Below are 25,348 nucleotides of genomic sequence, written 5' to 3'. Positions count from 1 at the left end.
GTTCTTTCTGTTCCTAAATGATAGAAGAAGCAAAAATTAGTTTGTAGGTTTGTGCGAGAGGAGACTCCTCCAAAAATTTCAGTCCGATCGGTCGAAAATTGCGGGAGATATCGCATCTCACACATTTTTCGATAACAAAACTATAAGGCACTTCCGTGTCGCGGTCGTGCCTAAAAACCACAGCCAAATCTTTGGCACTTAGCTTCCTCCTCAATTGCTTTTTAATATTGCCTTAATATGCAAAGTACTTATATTTTGTATTACGATTCAATTCGTACTGTGTCTGTGTTCGTTCGTATACGCCTGTATCTTAGCTTTAACTCAGTGGATTCAAACCCACCAAGTCTCATTTTGTTTATTGTTACTAGTACATAGTGGGAAAACAGTCCGTTTTTACATTTTGAATAACAATTTTTTTTCTTTTTAGTTTTTAAGATTCTAGTTTTTTTCTAAAAAAGTTTTTTCTTTGGGCTGTTTATGAAACCAGTTAGTTTCAAAGATAGTCAGCTTCAAAATTTTGTTTCTTTCTCAGTATACTCGGTATAACAGAAAACTGCATCACTTAGATCTTAGCTTGTATTAAATTGATTTTGATCTACCCAAGCTTAATTTTTCTATTTTTTTTTTTTTTTATACCACTTCGTAAAAAACAAGATTTTTAGTCCTGCATGTGCGTTTTTTTTATTACAATTTTTCGATTATCAGCAATTTAAGATGCATTTCGCGAACCATCCCAACCACTACAACTCAAAAACTAAATTTCAAACCTTTCCAAAAAAAAACCATAATTAATGAATGCTTTTAGAACTATACACTGTTTTAATTTTAAGTCATTTCATGGAGCAGATCCGGAGAAAAATATCAAAAACTAAAGTAAAATATAAGGCCTGATCAATGGCGAAAATCAAGGCAGATTCATTCGCTCACGCGCTCCTTATTATAACCGTTACCGCTGCAGTATCGGCGGTGAATCAAGGGAAGTCATCTAGTAGAACTTGTCTGAACTTCATGAAGTTCTGCAGGCCCTGCTAACCCGAAGGCAGTGCCATCACAGCCTATTTCTATTATCATTTCTAAATTTAGTGAAAGAATAAATACGTTGAAATCGTGATATATGTCTTGTTATTCAATAATTTTTTTTTATTAGTTTTTTTTTCAAAATGGCAATAACAGCAAATAGAAAAGATTAAATTTGAAATCGTCAAAAGGCAATAATGGTACAAAATCATAGGTACATCCAAAGCAATTAGTACAACGAGTATTTTAAATAACGATCAGACTGTGTACAATATAATTCAATATAGTATAAAATTCGTAACCTAAACATTTTTAACAATGTGTTACTTGGTTTTTTATTAGGAGTACTTTTAATTTTTAAGATATTTTTAAATAAGAAAAAAGTTTACAGATACAAGAATCAAAAATAAAAGTTTACCTTGTATTTTTAAAAAATGTATCTAATTGCATTGCTTTGTAATGCTCAGCAAGAACTTTTTTTTTTCTCATTGATGGAGAAAACGCATTGTATTGGTTTTCTGGATTTGTGTGCAATAAAATATGTGTGTCAAAAAAATTTTCTTTAAATAAATTAGTACTGATTGGTGACAGTGATTTATCTGATAATGCAACGGGATTTTCAAAAATTGAACTTTCTAGTTTGTCAACCGTGGATTTAATATTCTTGCCAGAATTCAGAAGATGCATGTTTGATACATTTGCAGTATTTAATATAGGGTTTAGCATCTCAATATCCGTTTGACAACTGGAAACATCTACATTGTTTAAAAAATGTAGTTTTGAATCTTCTATTTTGTCTTTTCTTAAAGTCATGGCTGGTTGTACTGCCATGGCATTGTTCTTTGGTATCACAATAAATTTTTTGTTGTTCATTGAGACGATGTTTTGAGCAGGTTTTAGTAATACCAATTCTCGGTCAGGTAAGAATTTATTTTCATTTTCAGGATACCACTTTTTTTTAATTTTTTCATTTAAAATAATTTGATTATCAGATGATCCAATTTTACTAATGTTCAACACATCTGACTGCGTAGAACCTTCAGTATCCAATTTAGGAATAAGCTGTAGTTTTGGAAGTGTTCCTGTTTGATCTATTGGCATACTGTTTTGAGCGCTCAAAATACTTATAGGAATCAAAGGTGGTGGATTTAGGGCAGGTACTGATTCATATTGTAAAGAATCATCTATTTCTAGTTGACAATTCTGTAATGCAATTATTTAATTATAATAATATTAAATATAATAATTTTTTAAATATGGAGTTGAGTTTAAAGACTGTTGCCTTAATTTTGATAATCTAACAAAAAATAACAAAAAAACAACACATTTTTAAAGGTTGTATGACACGTTTAATGTGGTACTACTATGATAGTTATGTTTTATTTTATTTTCATGATTATTCAAACAGAATCAAAAGTAAAATGAATAATTTACAGAATATACATATTTAAACAGAAACAATTAACGTACAATTTCGAATTATACTATTAGAGAATTCAAATAATGATTATGACAACATTTAAAAAAATATAAAAAGCAATAAGTGAATTATCTACTTTTTGAAGAATTTCCTTAACAAACCTTGTATTTCAAACTGTTAACAATATTTACAGTTTTAGATAAAGCCGTGACCCGAAGAGTGTGTCTCCTAGATAATATAGCATCTGATATTATCGTTTAGCAGTTATCATTGAGTTATTTGCTAGTTTTTCACGAGTCCTAGGCCTAACACTAGATCTTGTTTGCTTTATTCTTCAGTAAGCAAGTAAGTCGAAGTGCCAATAATTCGGTCGGTTAAAAATTCTTTAATTAGCAGTAAATATGATCCGTAGTGGCTATAAAATATCTTCTAAAGTGCTTATCAAAATCAATTTACATCTTTACATGCAGACACATAAATTGAAAGTCTTATCCTCGCAAGTGCTTAACAAGGTGTACGTTAAGCATACATGAGTCTCAATTCTTCTACAGAGAATTTATTATTATTACGAATGAATTCTACGATAGCACTTACTTACGACGTGGTGACAAATTTTTTCACGGTTTTTTATACTAAATTTTTGACAAATTTATTATGAATTACAAACTATTATAAATGTTCTGTTACTCAAATACATTTGCGCTTAATACGCATCAAATATAGAATTCAACATAGAAAATTATTAAGGTGTTGTAAGAAGATCAAAGTTAGCTTACACAGACTTAGGTATATTACCATATTACCCGACATTAAAGTAAAAATCAAGATACACTGTTTCGACAATGAATGTTTTCGAAGAATGAGTAAGACATTATTATTGTAGATAACAAATTAAACATTAGCTACTAATATTTTTTTATCTACTTTAAATTAAATTAATTGATATAGTAAGAATGATAGTAAAGAAATGTAATTGGTAGAAAACTTGATTCAACAAACATATTTGTCACTTATTTTTGCTTCTGAAGCTTCTGTCTGCAGACTAAACAATTACTGTAAATACAATTAACTTTTTTATATAATTTTCTCATTACAAAGACATAAACATTTTCCTTCTTATAATATCTTAATCCATTTTCTTCTCTCTTTTGCCCTACACTTTATTTTCTCGGGCACATCTACTGAAGGGTAGGGTACTTTTCCATGTTACTGACTGAGAGCGTCCACAGGTTGCGGATAGTAGAAAGACCAGGGTTAGCAGTACGGAAACCTACTCTAGTCTCTTCGGTTAGTCGCTAATATCGAATACGCGACCGCGGACAATGTAATCTTCGATAAAGAGAGGAATTGAGAGAAAATGGAGACAATGGCAATATAACTAGCCCAGTTAGTAACCCACCAGCTGATACACCGACTGAGCCCCAGTCAAATTCTAAAATGGGCCCATCATTGCGCTTGCAGTGGATCAATCAGCTACAGGAGCTTCGCGAGAAACATCATGTGAGCAAAAACAAAATAGAGAATCCGAACTCCTAGCAGGCGAAGTCAGTCCAACAAGCATTGCCGATCGAATAGAAGATATGCAGGTCGACACAGCGACTAAAGACGATAATACGCCTATTTGAAACACAGTCGAGATAGTGGACTCAGAAACCAAAAGGAGGCTCCTTGAAAAGACTAGCAAAGCCAAAAAGGCGCAAGTAGATAAATTTGTAGGTGAATTTGACGCAGACAGAGACTTCATGGAGAAGGAATACATAAACAAAGCTTTGATCCAAGAACCATTGCTCGCAAGAGACAAAATTCAGGAACTCAGGACAAAAGGATATAACCTGTTCCATTCTCAAACGACATGTAAGAAAAGAGCCGGTATGGTTCCAAAGAGAACATTAAAACTCAAACTTTTTCCCATTATAGCACTAATGGCATAACTACAATAATACACGAACAAAGAAACACATAATGTGATTTTCACATTTGTGTACATGTCATATGATGAAAAAAAAGCTTCTACACTTTGGAAGCATACTTTCTAACAATCTTATAATAAGCAATAAAGACAACGTGGCAATTTTTAAGAATAGGATAAAAGAAGAAATGATATACCTGACTTTGAGCAAAAACTCAGACCTTATCACAATAATTAACCGAACTTAATAACTTCTAATCAGGTCATAGGAGAATTCTGTTTGAGATTCATCGCGATTCCCGAAAGAGGGGGGATCTGCTATCTAGACGATCCATTATTTTATTGTATTAAACTTTCGAAACTTTCGTTACAAGCCGAAATTTCGACCTTTATAGATTAAATTTTAAAAAAGTAGACAAATCATTATTCATAATTTATACGATCAATACTATACAAATTTTCAGATTGTAATTATTAGAAATCCAGATAATTAACACTGATTTATTGCAAAGAAATATCTTTTAATACGAAATTTAATACAGTGTTTAATCTATTTTCAAATATCTAGTATAACACGTTAAAAGATTATTCATTTGTAACTATTTTACTTTTCTTGATGTGAGTCAATGTTTAAAATTGTCTTATCCCAGATAGAAATAATCTTATGCATATAATTCTTAATAAAACTTAGTTTTATTAAAAATTATATGTTTAGTTTTTATTAGACTTTAATAAAAACTTATAAAGTGTAAAATTTGGACTCTAATAATAGTTTATAACACTTATTGATGTTTGTAACCTTCAATTATTTATTTTTTATTTGATGTTTTTAAACTTTTATTGAATTTTATTAGTTTTTTGAGAGTATTAAATAATCTCAAAGAAAAAGCTAATAATAGCTATTAGATCTTAGTAAAGAGTAGTAGAATTTATCAGTATCTTTGTTTTTAAAAACAATAAAAGCAGGTGATTATAGATTTTTTTACGATATAAGAAAATAAACCCTGGTAGAAAATTAACCAATTTGGTTGGTCAAATGGAGGCATTTTTGCAGAATATCTGAATTTCTTATAAATGGTTTAACTTTATTTTAATTACACGCATCTACATTATAAAATGTTTACGAGGAAAATTTTTTAAATATACCCTATAGTAAAAAAATAACCATGACGTGTCGTTTTTAATTACAAATTTAGCCAACGGTTCGCCAACTGATGCTGAGTGTTTCTACGAAGGAAGCTAAGTATAATTTATAATATTTCTTAGGATTTATTAGCTTTTTAAAAAACTATCACTAACTAATCATACAAATTATAAATACGTGTGAATGTAATTACCCTGGTGAGAATATTGACGTAATTTTGTGATATCAAAATTACGTATTTCTTCATGTAATTTTGATATGTGATTTGTCACGTGAGTTTGTTATGTATTGATTTCGAACGTTTCATCAAGTAATTTTATGACTTATTAAAAAAATTGAAATACTTTAGCTTCTTGAAACTTTTTTACGTAATTTTAGTATGTTATTTAATTACATAAATATTTGTTTCAAAAATAATTATACTCTTAAATACTTGTTAAAATGAGTGGCCATATAGGTGCTACCATGTGGATGGTATTGCGGTAAATAGGTGCTTATGCTTCAGAAATTAATCATTTTTAATACTTTCACTAAATTGAAGAATATAAAAAATAATATTCATATCTCATTAGACCCCATTTTCCGTACTACCATCCGCATGGTAGCACCTATATAGCAACTCATTTTAACAAGTTTAAATGATTTAAGAGTATTTAGTAGTAAGTATATAGAATTAAACATTCATGTAATTAAATAACATACTAAAATCACGTAAAAATGTTTCATAAAGCTGAAATATTTTAATTTTTCTAAAAAGTCAAAATTATACGTGATAAAACGTTCGAAATCAATGCATAACAAACTGACGTCACAAATCGCATATTAAAATTACATGAGGAAATACATAATTTTAATACATCACAAAATCACGTCAATATTTTCACCACGGTACTGTATGTAAATATTTTTTAAAAGTTACAAGAAGTTATTTGATATTTTAGAAGACACGCATTTATTTATTTTTGTGCCAGAATATCGAAAATTTAATAGAAGTTATGAAAAGCTAATAAAAACTTAAAACTATTATTATTAATTATCACTAAAGTCCAAAATCGACACATTATAAATTGATTACAAAAGTTCTTAACTTTTATTAGCTGTTTTTAGATAAATTAATTTCCGCCGTCAATACAAAAAAAGTTTTGAATTTTGTGATGGAAATCGATGGTCATTTTTAAAGAAATAATAAATCGCCTAAATACCAAATCTTTACCTTAGAAATTAGAGCCTTTATAAAACAGGAAAAACAGATTAGACGAGGTTCTCAGAGTCAGTGAGGAAAAGCTGGGAATATAAATACAAACTCAGATCTCGGTGAAATTAGCACACGAAGACATAAAAAATTCCGTCAAAAAGCTAGGAGTCGCGGAAGGGGCATTCCAAAAAGCATGCCCCATAAAATACAGCCGCAAAAGCACCAAATCCTAATGGAACGCGGAGCTGAGAAAATTGAGGCAGGCGTCAAGAAAGCTACTTTCTAGAGAGTTGACATCTATATGAGTACATTTAATTCAATGTTATGGTACCTTCTGTTTATGAGGATTATGTGGTTACTTTTTCAAGTATGCAACTCTGTCACCTAAGCATCCCGATTCTAAAACCAACTGTCCAATACATCCTAGTCGTAGTTCTGTGAACGGTAGAGTTCGAATATTAAAATTTTTTTAACAAAGAAATTTTTTTCAAAATAAAAAACCTTAAAAAAATTTCGAAAAATAATATTTGAAAAAAAGATCTTCGAAAAGAATCTCTTAACGAAAAGTCCATCAAAAAAGTAGTTTGGAGAAAAGTGTATTCGGACAAGTAGTTTCCAAATAGATATTCGCAAAACCAATAGAGAAAGCTGTACATGAAAAGGAATACACAGTAGGCGCTTTCTTAGACATAAGCGAGCTTTCAACAACGTTAACATAGTATCGATAGACAAAGCATCAAGCGAAATCAAGGTTGATCAAATCTCTATAAAGTGGGTGATGGAAATGCCGAAAAGCAGAATCATCAACTTAGAGATGGAAGACAGTACGATGGAAAAAATAATACAAGAGGATACACCACAAAGGAAAGTCACATATCATCACCATGGCTAATAGTAATTATCAAGATCTTAACTTTTAAGAGTAAAAAAAATAAAGATTGTAGTATTTTCAGACGACGTAGTAATATTAATCACAGAAAAGGATCTAACCACGATTAGAGATTTCATGGAGTCAACACTGGGAGAAATCTCCAAATAGGCAATGTGTATGTGCGGATGCATAAATAATCTAAACATTTTTCAAAGTAAAAAGAAGACATTAAGTTATAGAAGTAGAAAATATGAAAATGGTTGTACATTAAATTTTCAAATTTTTATGAAAATTCCACAAAATTATTTATCTTGATTTTTTCATTTTGTTGTAGTTAAAAAATATAAAATAAAATCATTTAATTATTTTCACACTATCCTGAATTTAATATTTGTAAGACAATATAAGTCATCAAACTCAGCTCCGCATACTGAAATTCTACATAAAGGAAATTTTAACATGTACCTTGCAAACAAAAGTAGGGCTCCGTTTTACTTCATGTTTTCCAGCACATTCAGAATGATACAAACAAAGGCAGACATAGCACTGTAAACTAGGTACCAATCCCATACTAGTTGAGCACCTAATGCTACATGGTTCCTGAACTTTCGCCCTGAAAGATGTGCATTTACAGGACATACAGGATATTTTTTCAGAATAGATATTTGAATATATGTATATATATATATATATTAATTTTGTTATTTATTTATTAATATAGTGATGCAAAAAAATAATGTGTTGACGTGAGATAGTGTTTAAAGTGTAAAATATATTTTTAATTTTCTGACGATAGCACAGATAATGCGGCGATATTTGTTTACTTATTATAAAAGTAAAAAATTTATCTGTAAAAATAATTAAAATTATTTATAATAGTAAAGTTTGTACCTTATTGTGGTAAAGTGTTCAAAATTGTTTTACTGCGAATTCTTAATATTTAAGAGGATCTTGGAGCTAAAAACACTGTTTTTTACTCTAATAACTATTTAATAAAGCTTGCAATAAAAAACGAAGACAAGAGAAACATAGTGCAAGTGTAATGAATTACTCTACCGAAAGAAAATGACGATCGAAATTTTAGTTTTCTCTAGAAGTCGTGAAATACGCAAAAGTGTTTAAGTGTGTTTAAGCGATTAGGGTGCTAATCTTAATATTATGGTGAATTCTAATTCTACTATTAACTTTTAACAATTTGAATTTTCATCAATATAATAAGCTAAGCGCCATAGATAAGATTACTAAATCATTCTACTGAAAGAAAATGTCGATTCAAATTTTAGTTATTTTTGGCATTTAAAATACTCAATAAAACATATTATTTTCTGAGGCTAAATCAGAGCACTTCCGTTAGGTAAGCTCGAAAAAATCCAGAAGCTTTGAATTTTACTTCTAATATACGCGCGTTGCGATTAGCTGAGCTATGCAGAAGCGGAACGCGAAACACATACATACTTCTCCATAACATTACCTATAACTCTCAGTCCGAGTTTTTTCGTAGAATTATGTTGGTAGCACTAGCAGAACGCAATCGTGAAGCAAAGAAAGAGAAAGAGATTCATCTATCAAACGAAAAAGTACAAAAACTTTATAAAATTGTATGCGAAGTATAAACAATTTTGATATTGAAGCAATATACAATGTTGAAGGAAGCTCTGCGGTAAACCGGAGGGAGCAGTGAAGTAAGTCGCTGGTGCCTTCGGGTTTATGAATGCGAAGAGCCCATTAACAACAAGTAAGTGAAAGTAACTTCGTTTTTCTTCCGTCTGGACTTATTTTTCCAAAGTCACTTCACAAGCTCCGTGAGGTGCACCGATTAAAGGTTTCTCGTCAGTCCCAAACTAGCTGTAGTCAGGCTAGTTGAAAACACGAAGATATGAATTGCGAAATGATAAATTATATATTGCATGAGAGATAATTATAAAGGCTTTAACAAGGCGTGTCACAAAAGGCTACGGACTGTAGCTTGATGGCGACGAGCGACGGTCATCGACGATTTGCGTGGACATACCCGCGATAAACACACGCGAGATGTACACGGGTGCGAGGATTCGGTCTTGACTGGCACCTCTCACTCTGACAACCCGATCCCAGACGAAAGGAAGCGTATATCCTCGAACGATGGAGGCGTTAGTCCAGGTTCTCCCGTGGGCTCTCCCGTCAGCAGATCCCTAGATCCGTAGATCGGGCTCTTTGCAGCTTTAGAGGAGATCTCTTTACTTGCGCGCTGGTAGCGAAAATCTCGAACTCCCTTTTTTTGGTCTGCTGCGGTAGAGCAGTCCTACGGCGTTGTCTGCTGTTCTAATCTCATAACTTCGCGACAAACAAGCATGCGAGAACACGGATATCTTGAAAGTTTTCATGCATTTGAATCGACTTCGTTTTTTGTTGACTTAAATCTAGTATAGCACGCGCTTAAAGGCTCATGAGACTAAATTAGAAGTAGGTTTATTTATTTTAGAGTACCAGAAAGCGAAACAAAAATCTTTAAAATCTAAGTGGAACCCCTTTTCATAAAGTCTGATATCTCCCTTCTTGTAAGTAAAGTATAAACTAAAATGTTAATGTACATTTTAGTAGTTAATAAAAAGACTTATTTACTCGAGACCTAGTTCTGCGACTCTTTAATGAAATTATTTTCTAGTAAAAGCATTTACTATTCGTTTGCCACTGCTTTTCCAATTCTTGTGCAATTGGCTAATTATGTCAGTATCGGTTGGCTGAAAATCCTGTTATTTATCTCACGGGTTTTCTTTTCAGCAGTTGGCCAACCGCTAGTAAAATTAAAATTGTAGAACTGTAGAAAAAGTTAAATCAACTTAATTTACAGCACGAACAACGATTTCACAATCTTTGATCATCAATAAAAAAGCATTAGATCAATAAATAACAGACTTTAAATCGTACAATCAGGTAATTAAATAGGCGTACGTTGATTAGATTTCGGGATTTTGGTTATTCATAGATCTCGACTAGCAAATTAGCTAAGCATTGGCATAATTTGGTGGACTAACTAGTAAGTTAGTTAATTTTCTATCAAGGTACTTTGCTATGTTTCGTATAAATAAACATATAATTATTCAAGGCGAATCCGAAATCAATCATATAACATACCTTCAAAAGCAGTCTACATTCTTTGGGTGATCAATGATTTGACTTTAACAGACCCCGTGAAAAATTATGCCTTGAATAAAAAACAAAGGTCGTATTTGTACATAGGATCTATTTATTAAAATATAAAATTATTTTTCCAAATGTACAATACACTCTGCAGTAGGAAATATTAACTCTGATCTTTTGCAGTCAAAAACTTAGGCTGCACAGTTTTTTGTTTGTCATCACTGTACATAGAAAAGACTGTCAGAAGAATCATAGGCATATCGTAGAGCAGAGTTCTAATCGCAAGATCGGGCTATATTAACACAAGGCAATTTCATCTTTTTTATATATCTTATGAGGGGATGTGGGGGCTAAAACCCCTGTTTTTTTACTTCATGTAACTTTTTAAATAAAGCTTGCCATGAAAAACCAAGACCAGAGCGCCATAGTGTTGAGTTTAATGAATTTATTCATTCTACCGAAAGAAAATGTCAATCGGACTTTTAGTTTTTCTAGAAATTGTGAAATACGAGCGGGTGTTTATGCGTGTTTACGCGATTGCAGAGCCAACCTCAAACCCCAATTTTACTTATTAAGTTTTTTTAATTCGAAATTTCATCAATATAATGAGCGCAGCGTCGGGTTAAGATCAGTGAATTATTCTACCAAAAGAAAAGGTCAATCCGACTTTTAGTTTTTTTTTTGGCATTTAAAATACTAAATACCCCGTGGCGCATTTGCGAAGTTTAAGCTCCCACTCCCCCTTAAGTAAGGCGCATTTAGACTGCGACGGTAACTTATATATAATATTTCATCCAAACAAGCATTAAGAGTCACCTAGTCCCAAAGCGGCTGTTATCTACCTAGCAATAAAGTCCATTAATTTTTGCTTCCTCCCTAAGGAAATCTTGTAACAGTAATTTTTGGAGTTTGTGTAAAAACATGTGGGAAGTGTGTTTTGATGTATTTTTAGTCGAAAAATGGTGTTTTTGAAATATGTCCGAACGGATGTGTGTGTGTGCGTTCGTTCGTATACTCCTGTATTTCAGCTTCTACTAAGTGGATTTCAACCCACTAAGTCTCATTTTCTTTGTTTTCACTAGCATATAGTGGAAAAACAGTCCGTTTATACATTTTGTGGACGCGTTTTTTTCTATGGTGATTTTTTAGTTTTGAGGTTTCAGTTTTTCTAATAAACTTATTAGAAAAGTTGATGAAAGTAAATTGTCTTAATGTGTACCTAAAAGAGAATAAAATTACTTATCTTTATACCGCGGAAATTTCATATTATCATTCGTCGTTCTTTTATTATACACCATGAACCGCAAGTTTTGAAATTGTTTTAACTCGAAAAGTAAATGTTGATTCTTTCTAAAAAAAACATGGTTTTTGAAAGTTATCAAGATTATACTCCATTTTAATTGTAAGTCATTTCATGGGACAGATCCTGAGAAAAACATCAAAAACTGAAAAAAGTCGTTTTTCTATGTGACGCGATAACTGGAGTAAAAAGACAATAATCAAGTTCAAATTTTGAATTTAGTTAGCATTATATAGAACCTTGACCCCTTTCTCTGGGCTGTTTATAAAACCAATTAGTTTCAAAGATATTAAGCTTCTAAATTTTGTTTTCTCACACTATATACAATGAGTCGTTTTTTCTAAAAGACGCGATAACTGGAGTAAAAAGGCAATAATCAATTTAAATTTTGGATTTAATTAGCATTATATAGCACCTTAATCTTTTTCTTTCGATTGTTTGATACCAGTTAGTTTCGAAGATATTAGGCTTCAAATTTTTTTTCACCCCGTATACTTTGCATAATTGAAAACTGCATTGCTTGTATCTCAGCTTCTATTTAATAGATTTTAATGTATACTTAGGCTCGTTTTATTCTGTTTTTGTTTTAGCAATTCGTTAAAAACAAGATTTTCAGTTTCACACGTGCGTTTTTTCATGGTAATTTTTCGATCACTAGAATTTTAACTCCAACGTGCAGAGTTCCTTTTTCTGTTTGTCTCTTTGGCGATCGGCGCGCGTTATTGTGACGAATGTCAATTCTCACTTAAGGCACCCACGTATACCTCCCGTCAGATGGCAGTAAACTGTTGCATTTGGCAGGAAAACTATCACATTTCCTTGCAAAAAAAAAAGCGCCGAGATATCTACCGTTTGGTGGTGAGGAAACGATATCATCAAAATGAAATTAATACAGAGATTACGTTAAATAACATTCTTCAAATTGTCTAAGAAAATAAGACATAATGACAGATATATATATATATATATATATATATATATATATATATATATATATATATCAACTGTTAGAACTGAACCTGTTACAAATATATAGGTTGGTAAATAAGATGTCACGTAAAAAAGGGAGGGTGATATCTCTTGGAGCTTAGTTGAACAATTATAGCTGTGCGAAAACAAGAAGGAGAGAAAGAGAGAGAGAGAGAGAGAGAGAGAGAGAGAGAGAGAGAGAGAGAGAGAGAGAGAGAGAGAGAGACTATCAAACGAAAAAGTACAAAAACTAGAATTATACATGAAGTAAAAACAATTCAGATATTAAAGCGATACATAATGTTGAAGGAAGCTACGTGCCAAAAAATTTGTTTGGGTCAGAACCCCGCCACGTATCGCAAAGAAACTGTTATATTTAAGGCTTGATTGCATTTTTTGATAATGTAATTGATGTGCGAGTTAATTATCAAAAATTAATTTGCAGCCAAAAAAAAGTATTTGCTAAGAAATTCAATTGAGGCGCTAGCTTTTATGGGGGTAGTGTCAATGCTGATCAAGGTTCAAATCTTTAGAAAGAGAAAGGACTTCTTAGAACATTTAATTAAGGTCAGCTTACTTTGCTAGTTAGAGCGTTTACACAGGACATTATCGTAAACCAAGAGTACAGCAAAAGTTTCACTTTTATTTTAAAATCCTTTTTCTATAAACTTTGTTCATTTACAAACTTTGTCTATGCAGGACTGACTTCTTTGAAGCCTGTTTGATTATTTGGTAAAAGTTTATGATATTCGCAATATCACTACAGGCAGTTTTTCACAATGCTCTGAAAAAATTTACATATGCGTGACTTAAGCGTCGTTAGTTTTTTTTCTCTTTGTAGTTCATTGAACATGTCTAGTAATAATAACTTGTAAAATGTATGTTAAATTTTTAAGAACAAAATAATCTACGCTTTCTTAACAAGAGCTGAACGTATCGTTTTTGTCATCTAGTTTGAAGTTAAACTTAGCAAAATTGAATAGTGTCAATAAATTCATTGCTTTCGCATTCATGAAGAAAAACTGGGTCAGTACACACCCGTGATGGATTAATTGTGTATTTTGTGTGAAAAAGTACTTGCGTTCTCAATTTTCGCGAATTTTTTTCCGAAAAATTGTACACTTATCTCAAGTACGTTTTATGTTACTTGTTTGAAAATTAGTTGTTTCTCTAAACTTTTTCTAGTTCTATATTTTATTATTTGTTGTTAATATTATTGTTTTTTGCAATTAAAAAAAATTCCACCAGAGCACATCATGAATTATAGTAACAGTATTTAGAATTCGCAATTAAATTTTAAACGTTTATGCTACTCTTATCCTAAAATAAAGGCTATTTCTAAATGTTTGTTACATAAAATAAATATGATACAATAGCCTATTCATCATCTCTTAAATAAGTGGGCGTCGTTGTTTTGAAGCATTTAGTTGATAATTGGTTGCCTGGTACAAGAATTTAAGAATGCTAATTTCAATACATAACCTAAAAAACGCCTTAAATTGTTAGAGCTTAGTATCAGGCGGCAGAATTTTAAATTTTTCTGGAAATATATGATTGATGACATGATTATGAGAGCTCATTTTGGAGCGTGATAACCATTACCTTGTAATATTGTATACTACATTAAACTACTGCATTACCTAGTCACCATAAATGCATTGCGAACAGGAGCAGGAAACTTCGTATAGTTATATTAAAAATGAGGTTATTGACCTGACATCACGCATAACAAGAATCGATGAATGAAAATAAATCAATAACTGGATAATCTCCTATGAACCTTTAGTATTAGATGATAGATATTTTTTTTCAAATAAAAGAATAGAGGAACCGCAGCTAAGATTTGTACAAACTTGAGGAGAACGCGACTAAGGCTTTTATAGAGATAGCTTCTTTCAATCTGTCAAGCCGAACTTTATAATGTCGGATAGATTTAACTACTGGGCTAAAGAAGTAGAAATAATAATTTACACTCGTTTTTAAAGGACTAAAACCCAGTCAGTTTTAAAAAGAACCAATAAGTCTCATTGGTGGAATCGGAGCTTACGGGGTCCAGCCTAGGTTAACTCCTACAAAAAAAAAACAACAAAATATTCGTCCGATAAAATGTTGTTCTTTTTACGTAAATTAAAAAACAAAAAATATCTACTGTAAATATTTACACTATACACTATTTCTACCGAGAACACGTGCATCGAAAACGCGCTTTTCGCCTACGAAAAAGTGAAGCAAAAGTCGATAAATATCATATATATACCATACAAAATCACTGACCAAAATTCATGACATTTTACTATGTAAATAAGTGTTTTTAGTCACTTGCCACGGCTTTGTGAAGGCTCTGGACCGTCTTCTTTATTCTACCCGGGCTTAAAATGTACCTTAAACATGCCCCCTCAGACCTAATGAAAGACATTTTTAAAAGATATTAATTAAATATTACTATCCATACGTTACATACGTAGCTAATAAATTTAATTATTACTAGCAAGGAACGCTCGCTTCGCTCGCGATTTACGAATTAATTGTAATGATATTTAATTATTTGAGGTGTCATTATTAAATATACTATTAAATATTAGATGTACACTTTGATGGTAGTTAATTCTTGTGGAACGTTTTTGAAATGCTCCAATCAGATTGCCGGATCGATAAATTCTAACCAATCAAAAGTACGATTTTAAAAACGTTCCAAGAGAATTCACTACCGCCAAGTACAAGTGAATATATTCAATACAGCCAACATTTTATAAAAGTAGTTATAGCTACTAGTACACAAGACCGGTTTTAAAGTTATAGAATAAAATGGAAATAAATTTTAAATATTAAAAAATGTTTTCAAACTCTTTGTAATTATTTGATAAAAGTATTAATTATATTAACAAAATCTAACAAAAAATAATATTAATTGAATTTTTTTTTTATCTAAATTGCAGGATTATAACAATCATAACTGTTGTAATATGTAAATTTATACAGTCGTAATACATAAAAAAGGTACTCGTCGCGCCATCTACTGATTGACGACGATTCCGTGCAACGAGACAAGCTCGAGCAAACGCGAGCATAGTGCGCATGCCTCGCATATATACTCTAAGCGCCATACTATACTGTATACTCGGCTCCGTGGAGTGAAACTATGCGATACTGTACCATACTCTCATTCTTGCCCGTAAGACTCCGTGCTGAACGGATGTACTGCCGACTCGTGGCTTATGCCACTTACCTTAACAATATATCTACAATTTAACCTCACTCAATAAATTTATCGATACCACCGACTATCCTATGAGACCAACTCTAAGGGATATAAAGGACAAACTGACCAAGTCCGTAAGTACGTAAAATGGAAACTTTTGATTTTTTAGATTTATTTCAAAAAGATACAGTGCTTAAACGGAAAACTTGTGATAACTTAGATGTTTTTAATAGAGTCATTAACAAAAGCAGTAACATTATCGTACATATAAATATTAGAAACATTAAGGCTAACTTCTAAAAATTATAATTGAAAGTTTAACTAATAAACCGGCAATAATTATATGCACCGAAACTTTCGAACAAATCAATTACAATATCTTTGAGCTAATTGGTCCCGATTACGAGTATAAGAGTTACTATAATGATAGTAATATTAATAGGAACGATAGAGTTATAGCTTTTGTTAATACGAATCTAATCCAAACCACGGAAGTAGTAGAGATGAGAAGGTTAAAAATTATAAACACTTAGATAAAACTAAATAACAATAGCAAGCTTGAAATCTCGGCTGTATACAGATCTCATGGTATTCCTAAGTCTGAATTTTTACTAGACCTAAACAATTATCTTATCAAAAAGAAAAACGTTAAAAATTATCTAGTAATTAGCGATTTTAATATCGATTTACTAGAATTTACATAAAGAAAATAATTACTTAAAGATTTTCGTCATTTCATTTTCACAAACACATTGCTTTAAAAAAAAAGATCATATCTACAGAAATAATTATTCGCAGCATTCCTTTTATCTGCACCGAATCTGCAGATTACATCTTGTGACATGCATGAATATACACAGCATTTGTCATTTTATGTTCACAAACAAATAACTTTGAAAAAAGAGCATATCGGCACAAAGAATTGTTAGCAGCATCCCTCTCAACTGTACCTAATCTTAAGATCACCTCTGATAATGTATGTAAAATATACATATATGTCTATGTGTCGCATATGATTCATAAAATATTTTAGATTAATAATACGAGTAAACATATTTGCCATATTTTTCTGAGAAGATTATTCACCGCATCCGACATATCTGGACCAATCTTACTATGCTGTATGGTATATGTATTCATACACATTATTAGTAATTAGTTATTAAAAAAATGAACTAAACTAAATCCAATTTTTTCTTCATTTTTCTGCAGTAGTATAATGGTTTCATGTTTTTGCCACATATCTATCATGAAATAATTGTCATACCGGAATGATTCACTAGTTCTGGTGGATTTTTACAAAATTGCTTATTTTATTGTTTTAATATAAAGTAGATTTTTCACACTGTACTTGTTGCTAACAACATTTAATAAATATTTTTTAGAAATGTCTTTCATTAGGTCTGAGGGGGCATGTTTAAGGTAAATTTTAAGCTCGGGTAAAGTAAAGAAGACGGTCCGGATCTTTCACAAAGCCGCGGCAAGTGACTAAAAACACTTATTTACATAGTAAAATGTCATGAATTTTGGTCAGTGATTTTGTATGGTATATATATGATATTTATCGACTTTTGCTTCACTTTTTCGTAGGCGAAAAGCGCGTTTTCGATGCACGTGTTATGAAAATATATTTAATTTGTATCTAGATAGGTTAAGGTAGTTCACCGGAATATTTATTTTCTTAGGATAACGCTCGAACTTTATTTTTTTTAAAACTAGCTTATGATGTAAAATAGCAATACAAATCATGGAGGAAAGGTTGGATAGGGCAAACGAGGCTTTTTTTAAGATACAACCATTTAAAGTTTTCATTCCATGCTATCAGTATATCTATATAGGTGAACAGTGTTTCTCCCTCTTACAAGTTTTGAGGAGTATTTTGTACTCTAAACAATTTATATCACCATTCTAATGTTTGATACTATGAATTGTAAGGTTTGGACATTATATAACACTGTGCTACAGATGTACAGTCACCCTGTACATCTGTAGCACTTATAATCCGCGCCACTTGATATGATAAAAGTGTGTGGGAAAGCAATATCCAACTATACGTATAGCTAGTTTATAAGTGACAAACTTCAAGGTCCTAACATTTTTGGTCTGAAGAATAAAGAGATGATTTGAGCATTCGGGAATTACACATCCGTTTATTTTGAAAATGAAACAGTTTTTTTGCCAATATTTTGGGTAGAATCATGGGTTAGGACAAAAACATGCCAATGATGCAAAAATCCTCTCTTAAAAAATAATGGCCTTTGTTGTGAAGCATTTAATACGTGATTCTGATTGGTTGCTGGCTGGTTACCTAGGCAACGAGATCAGAACCGCGCTTTAAATTCATAACCCTCAAAACAGTCATAACTCATAAACCTGGTAGAAATGTTTGAGGTATTAAAAATTATAAAAACATTAAAAACACTACACATTTGGTAATGATATTTACATATATTTTATCTGGTCTCAAGGTTTCCACATTTCATTTAAAATTTTTTTTTTAAGTTTTACATGTGTATTGAAAAGTGGCATCCTAACCCTATTTCAAGTAGTAATAAAGTGTGTAAATATTATTTAGTTTTTTTTTTTAATTTCAGCGAGAAGTGCAATTAAAAGAATAAAGAGTTTGAAGATATACTCTGTCTCTGTGCCTAAAGTCACCCTCGGTGAGGTTTGAGAGATGAATTTGAAGAAAAGTTTAGTATCCGAGTCAGTAAGTTTAAGTTTATCATTATACAATGTCCTTTAAATTGTAAAAAAGCTACTAGACAACTAAAATATGACACTGCCACTTTCTATGTTACCTAAAAATATGTAACCCAGATGATTTTGATTTAACTGTTTTCGTTCATATTTTCACATCAAGGCCCATGTGAATTTTTTACGCAGTTCAGTTACGTAGAAACTACTATCGCTAGCACATTGTATTTTCTGGTTTCCAGCGTATTTTTACATGGAGAAAGTGATAAATATTTTGGCTTTTTTGTCAAGGTATTAATTAGAATTTTGACTTTTAATAGTTGTGAGAAATTTTGAGACCGATACCTGTTTTTTCATTTTTGAAGTTGAATCGAGCTTCACTGAAAAACTTCTGATTTCGACTCTGACACTGATGTGAATGCGAACTCATGCGACTAAATAATTATCATGGGTGTTGTAGTCGAACACAAAAGTATTTTAGTTAACGTTGATTCAATTTTAAATATCTTTCCACAATCACAAAAGAAATCTATATGCAAAATATGAGCTCTCTATACATGTTATTTTTCGAATGAGAATAAATGCAAAAATGGAAAAACAGGTATCGGTCTCAAAATCTCTCACAAATGTTAAAAGTCAAAATTCTAATTAATGCTTTGACAAAAAAGCTAAAATACTTATCACTTTCTCCATGTGAAAATACACTAGAAACCAGAAATACAACGTGATAGACATGGTAGTTTCTGCATAACTGTCTATAAGCAAAATTTGATGCGCTGAAATAAAAAATTTATATGGGCCTTAATGATGTGAAAATATGAATGAAAACGGTTAAATCATAATCATGTAGGTTACATGTTTCTAGGTAGCATAGCAAGTATCTTTGTGAAATTTCAGTTGTATAGCTTTTTTATAATGCAAATAGATGGCATTGTAGTGATAGACGAACCCACTCACTCTTATACTGAACTTTTCTTCAAATTTACTACCCAAACCTTAATGACGACGACATTGGGCATTATTAATATATTTATTCAAAAATAGTTATGGTAAAAATGGATATGGTAATATGTTACATGCTTATAAAATATTAGGAGAAGTTAGTGTTCCGCCCAACACTTATGGTGAATTTTCTACCAGTGTTATTAGACAGGGATAGAATTAGGAGCCCGCGAAGCGCGCCTTAATTCCTAGTTTAATTAAAAACAGTAATAATATGTATTTTTTCTGGATACTGTAAAATCCGAACACCAATATAGAAGTAAATAGTGTCGCGGCTAGGGGTGTGCGAGTCACACTCGAACTTTTTTTGTTTTGATTGCAAAATAAATCTGGGATGTTAAAAATCTACTTAAATACCACGATTGTCTGGTTTTTACATATATCTAACGAATATTATGGGTTTTCCTTGCTTCAAAACAGTGATATGTTACTTAAAGCTTCGAGTACTTTTTCGAGTTTTTGCCTAAAAATAACTTGATTGGATGTTTGGACTGATTTTTCAGCCTATGAACATTTTTTTGCTTTTGTAATTTATTGAATCTGTTCAATCCGTATGTTAACTTAAAATCTAAAAACTTATAATATATTATTATATCTTTGGTTTGATTATTTGCACCATAATGTCGTAACCAAATGTAAAAGTCGACTTTTGACACACACACCGCTAGTCGCGGCACCGCGGCTTCGTTTGCTTATCAAACTCGCTTTCGTGGCGCTGCCGCACCACTTGATAAATTTAATTGTACTAATATAAAAATTAAAGTTAATAACATTGAAGTCTTTAATTTAAGTTGAATATAATAATAAGATAATTTTAAATTTATAAGTTGCAAGATATTAAATGAAAAAGTATATTAATGAAGTAATATAAGTCATATTTCGTGGGGCGCGTAGTAGCATAGCAGCCGGCAGGGAAAGTTGCGTACGATATTATACTGATAATAATATTAATTATTCTAATTTAATGGTTAAGTGTTAGCTATTGATTAAATATAAGTGTATATACTTTATTTTTAATATATTTCCTTTTTTTAAAATATTATTAATTGTTTTTCATTATTATATGTATTATTCTTAATAAAAATCGTATAATTTATACCCAAGACGAAAATCACTAGTAAAATTTGTACTTGCCCAGTTTTTTAGGTTGTTAAACAATAACTAATTCCCTTCGTGTATTTTACACGATGAAAACTGGGTAAAATTTGCCCCTAATTTAGGTTATACATTTTTTACTGATACATAACCATTCGACATGTATTATTCTAGCGAATAGTAAAACAAGGTCTATGATACAATATACTATAAGTATACAACAAATGCACCAAGAAAAATTTTAACTACAGCAGACAATGTCCAGGTATCAAAATTACCTCCCGAATGGCCAAACATGGTCTATGGTACAACGCTATGAGTATACAACAAAAACCGCTGCCAAATCTTCAGCACGAATCTTCTTCCAACAAATGTTGTAGTTCAAATAGATAGAATATTGTTCAAATATACAGTATATTAATGATTTTTTGAATACTTTCAATCTTGATTATTTTACATAAGGAGTACATTTTTGAGACATTCTGAACTTTAGTTAGCGAGTTATAAGGTTTAACAGAAATAGTAATTTTAAGTTATACAGGGTATACAGGGTGAGAGACAAAGAATTTGAATCCTGCTATCTTTTAAACTAAACGGTTTATAAGCTGCAAAAAGAACCTAGCCGAGGTGATCAAAAGATCCCAAAATTTAAACTTAATTAAAGCCTTTTTACTCCCGTAATCGTACAACATAGAAAACCAATTTTTTTTTAGTTTTCGATTTTTAGCTTTAAAACTAGTCATCAAAATGGTTAAAAATTTTCACAGCAAATAGATATAATTGTTTTTATTGTTATACATTTTTTCAAAACGTTTGACGGTTGTAACGTGTTGAGCACCGCGGCTAACACGAAGCGGTATGAGTACCGCTGCGCCGCGACGAGAGTACGTAGAGTCGCGCGCGCGATAGAAAAACACGTGCGAAATTCGAAGGCGCGAGAGGGACGGAACGAGCGAGCGCGCGGGCTAATCCAGCGAGGAGGACATATAGCTTTCGGCTCCCGAATTGTAAACACGCGGCTTCGCTCGTATCGCGAAAGTGCGTCTGTCGGTGTTCCGCGGTACGTGCGGCGTAGAGAAAGGAGTGTGTGCGAGTGCGTTAGGCTGATCCAGGTCCTGCCGAGCGGTCCAGCGCTAGACCTCGATAATTGGCGACGGCGTCATCGAGAAGACCAGCAGAAGGTTAGTGTGGATGTGCGCAGTGCTTGAGAGAGAGATTGTGCGCGAGGATACCATCTGCGTGGTGCGAGACGCGCGACCTTCGCGGCGAAACACGCGTCGAGCGCAAATACTCCGGTTTCGCGGCGAGTCGCAAAGTTGTTGCGACTCGTGTATTATTATTATTTTGTCTCTCAATGTATTGTAAATTCACGTTTATCTCGCGAGCCTAAATATAACCTTAGTCTTTTTATTTTACGACTTTTTGTTATTATTTAACGACCGCCACGTTGCTGATTCCTTCCCGCGATTACCGCCGCCTACGCGGGTGTTGAACAAGTAGCTTCAACGCATATGAGTAGCCGAGCACGCACTAGAAGGTGCGGTATCCACGAGAAGAAGCAGCGGGATAAGCTGCATTGCAACACGGGTTAATCGCTGGCGTTGAGGTGCTATCCGCCGCAACGTGGGATTTAGCTGGTAAAATAAGTAATCAGTTCATGTAATAAATGAACATATACTTCTGCTTAAGAAGGTTAATCACTTTAATTTTTTTTGTTTTTTTGACATTAATTAAAATGCATACTATTTCATAATGATTTGGACCATTCACGCCACGAATTTCAGATCGATCCGACGTCTCGGAGCTGAGATATGAAGCCTAAAAGTTCGAGCATTTAAGACGCGATTCCTATGTTGAGATCAAGCGAAATGCCGTAGGCGCCCGAGACTGACACGAGTGCTCAAATCATCACCCGAGTCTGAAAAAGCCATCCCCCATTGATGCACACCGTATTTTTTTCGATAAGGGCAAGGAAAATAGGCCCTTTTTTAGAGTATGGAAAAGGAATGGGAAATTAAGAGCTGTATAACTGTTGCGTTTTTGACTTAATTTCTTTAAATGGTTCAATGAACACAAAATATTGATATTGATAAGTGCTTTTTCCCTAGGGAATAAACACTTTTGCCTTAGATATTTGCATATTTCTGTGTGTATGTGTGTGACACATCGCATTTATATATATGTACAGACCATTGGTTCAACATTGAACACAATTCAGATTTACAACGAAATTCTACTATGATATACTGAGAGAATCTGCTTTTTTAGGCAGACTAAAAGGAACGTGCACTGATTATAAAAAGTACGGTACGCAACAAGGGGCGAATTGACTTTTTCAGACTCGGATGATGGTTGAGTACTTGAGTCCGTCTCGGACGCCCGCGGTGCCTTCAACACCCACTCGTTCACAATCATCATTGCCGCTTGAAAAAGCCAACTTTTGTCCCTAGTTGTGTAATATACTACTTTCCCTGAGCGAAAGTAAGCACTTTCGCCCTTAGAGAAAAGTACTATCACCTCAGATATATGTATGTCTAGGTGTGTTGGAAATTATTAAAAATTTATTTATTAATTTTATTTAATTAGATAAATAAATAAATATCAATATTTTGTGTTCATTGAACCATTAAAAGAAATTAAGTCAAAAACGTAACAGTTATACAGCTCTTAATTTCCCATTCCTTTTTCATACACGAAAAAAGGGTTCATTTTTCTTGCCCTTATCGAAAAAAACACGATGTGCATCAATGGGGGATGGCTTTTTCAAATTCGGGTGATGATTTGAGCACTCGTGCCAGTCTCGGGCGCCTACGGCATTTCGCTTGATCTCAGCATAAGAATCACCTCTTAAACGCTAGAACTTTTAGGTCTCATATCTCAGCTCCTAGACGTCAAATAGATTTGACATTTGAGGCATGTATGGTTCAAATCATTATGAAATAGTATGCATTTTCATTAATGTCAAAAAAACAAAAAAGATCGAAGTGTACTGTTACAGCAACTTATTTCTAAATGATTTTACAAATATATTTACAAAAATTCAGATATATAGCTTTAATACAATGCAGATGGCAGAAGATCAACGGATTTGAACATCAGCTAATAAGACTTATATGGCTACCAATTACTTACTCACTAACTTAAGTTGCTAATCACAACCTTGAAGAACGTACTATTTAATTAAAAAATAATCAATAAAAATACAAGCTTTATTCATAAATTATTTTTATCTTGTATTGAATGAGTGTTTCTATCCTGTATATTAACCTCAAAAGGTTATGTACCTGCAGAGCGCTCTGAATGTATGAATGTATATGAGTAAAACTGGCCAGTTCTGCACAGTTTTCATCGCAAAAAATACGCAATAAAAACTGGCAATCGCGTAGCGACCAGTCCAGCCGGACGGGTGAAAATTCTACCAGGGATTCTTTATGGTTTGTCTAATTTTAAATACATACAAAGGGACGAAAGTAAGCACTATACGGTATCATAATTATACGGTATCAAAAGTAAAAATATTGAATACTCAAGATAATTCCTGGAGATAAAGTTGATACTGACTACCCTGTGCACCAGGTACCTCGGAGACCGTTGCTTTTGCGATATTCGTGTTTAGTAAAAACCCCTGAGTAGCAAGACCGGACTTATTTCCGTCAATATTTACCGAATCGTTAATTTTTTATTTATAATCTTTTCGAAATGCGCTTCTAAAATGTAATTTTTTATGCAAACATGCATTTTTTAGAAGGAAGTTGAAGTCGAAAATCATTTTGAGGTTAAAGATCCCAATATCAAAGTATAATAGGGATACGATCCGTGCTGTCATCTTGTTGTATACTTCGTATGCCATTTACTCGGCAGCGCGGCGTTGTCGCGCCTCTTGATAAAGACCATTTTTTTCTATAACAATTAAAAGATATGTATGTATGTTTGTACGTACGTACGTACGTTTCATTGCTAATGTTTATTGTTAATGTTTATAAAAACTAATCTTTTTAAAACAACATTTCTGAGATAATTCTATGTGTTGATATGCAAAAATCATAATTATTGTTGAAAAATTAATTTTTACATTATAAGAATTTTAATATTATGTAGATGGACTTATGACTTATGTAGATCTTATATATATATATATATATATATATATATATATATATATATATATATATATAAACAGGCGCACACACGCACACATTAAATATTTCAAACGTCGAGAAATAGTCGCTAGTACTTTTTGATTGTCGAAAATCACTCAGAGCAATTTTTGATGGTCGAGAAACACTCGTAAATACTTTTCAATCGACAACGCGGTTTCCCCAATGAGATCGCATAACCAGCACGTAGCAGACGACGCACTAACCTCGAGTCACAACAGTACGGAAGTGCGTCGCATGCCACCATCTTCGG

At 32.3% G+C, this 25,348-nt stretch overlaps 1 protein-coding gene across 1 annotated transcript in view; it reads right to left on the bottom strand.

Annotated features, from left to right (window-relative positions):
* The window catches only part of LOC100116976, a 163,508-nt gene that overhangs the window by 99,956 nt on the left and 38,204 nt on the right, over positions 1-25,348 (bottom strand). Inside the window, exons 7-8 of the mRNA XM_032602143.1 lie at positions 8,022-8,169; positions 1,436-2,220 (exon numbers count right to left, since the gene is read on the bottom strand). Coding sequence (XP_032458034.1) covers positions 1,436-2,220; positions 8,022-8,169 — 933 coding nt within the window. The remainder of the gene's footprint in view (positions 1-1,435; positions 2,221-8,021; positions 8,170-25,348) is intronic.

Source organism: Nasonia vitripennis (assembly GCF_009193385.2).
Source record: "Nasonia vitripennis strain AsymCx chromosome 5 unlocalized genomic scaffold, Nvit_psr_1.1 chr5_random0002, whole genome shotgun sequence".
In the NCBI taxonomy this organism is placed as follows: domain Eukaryota; kingdom Metazoa; phylum Arthropoda; class Insecta; order Hymenoptera; family Pteromalidae; genus Nasonia; species Nasonia vitripennis.
This window is presented reverse-complemented; position numbering and strand designations above follow the sequence as displayed.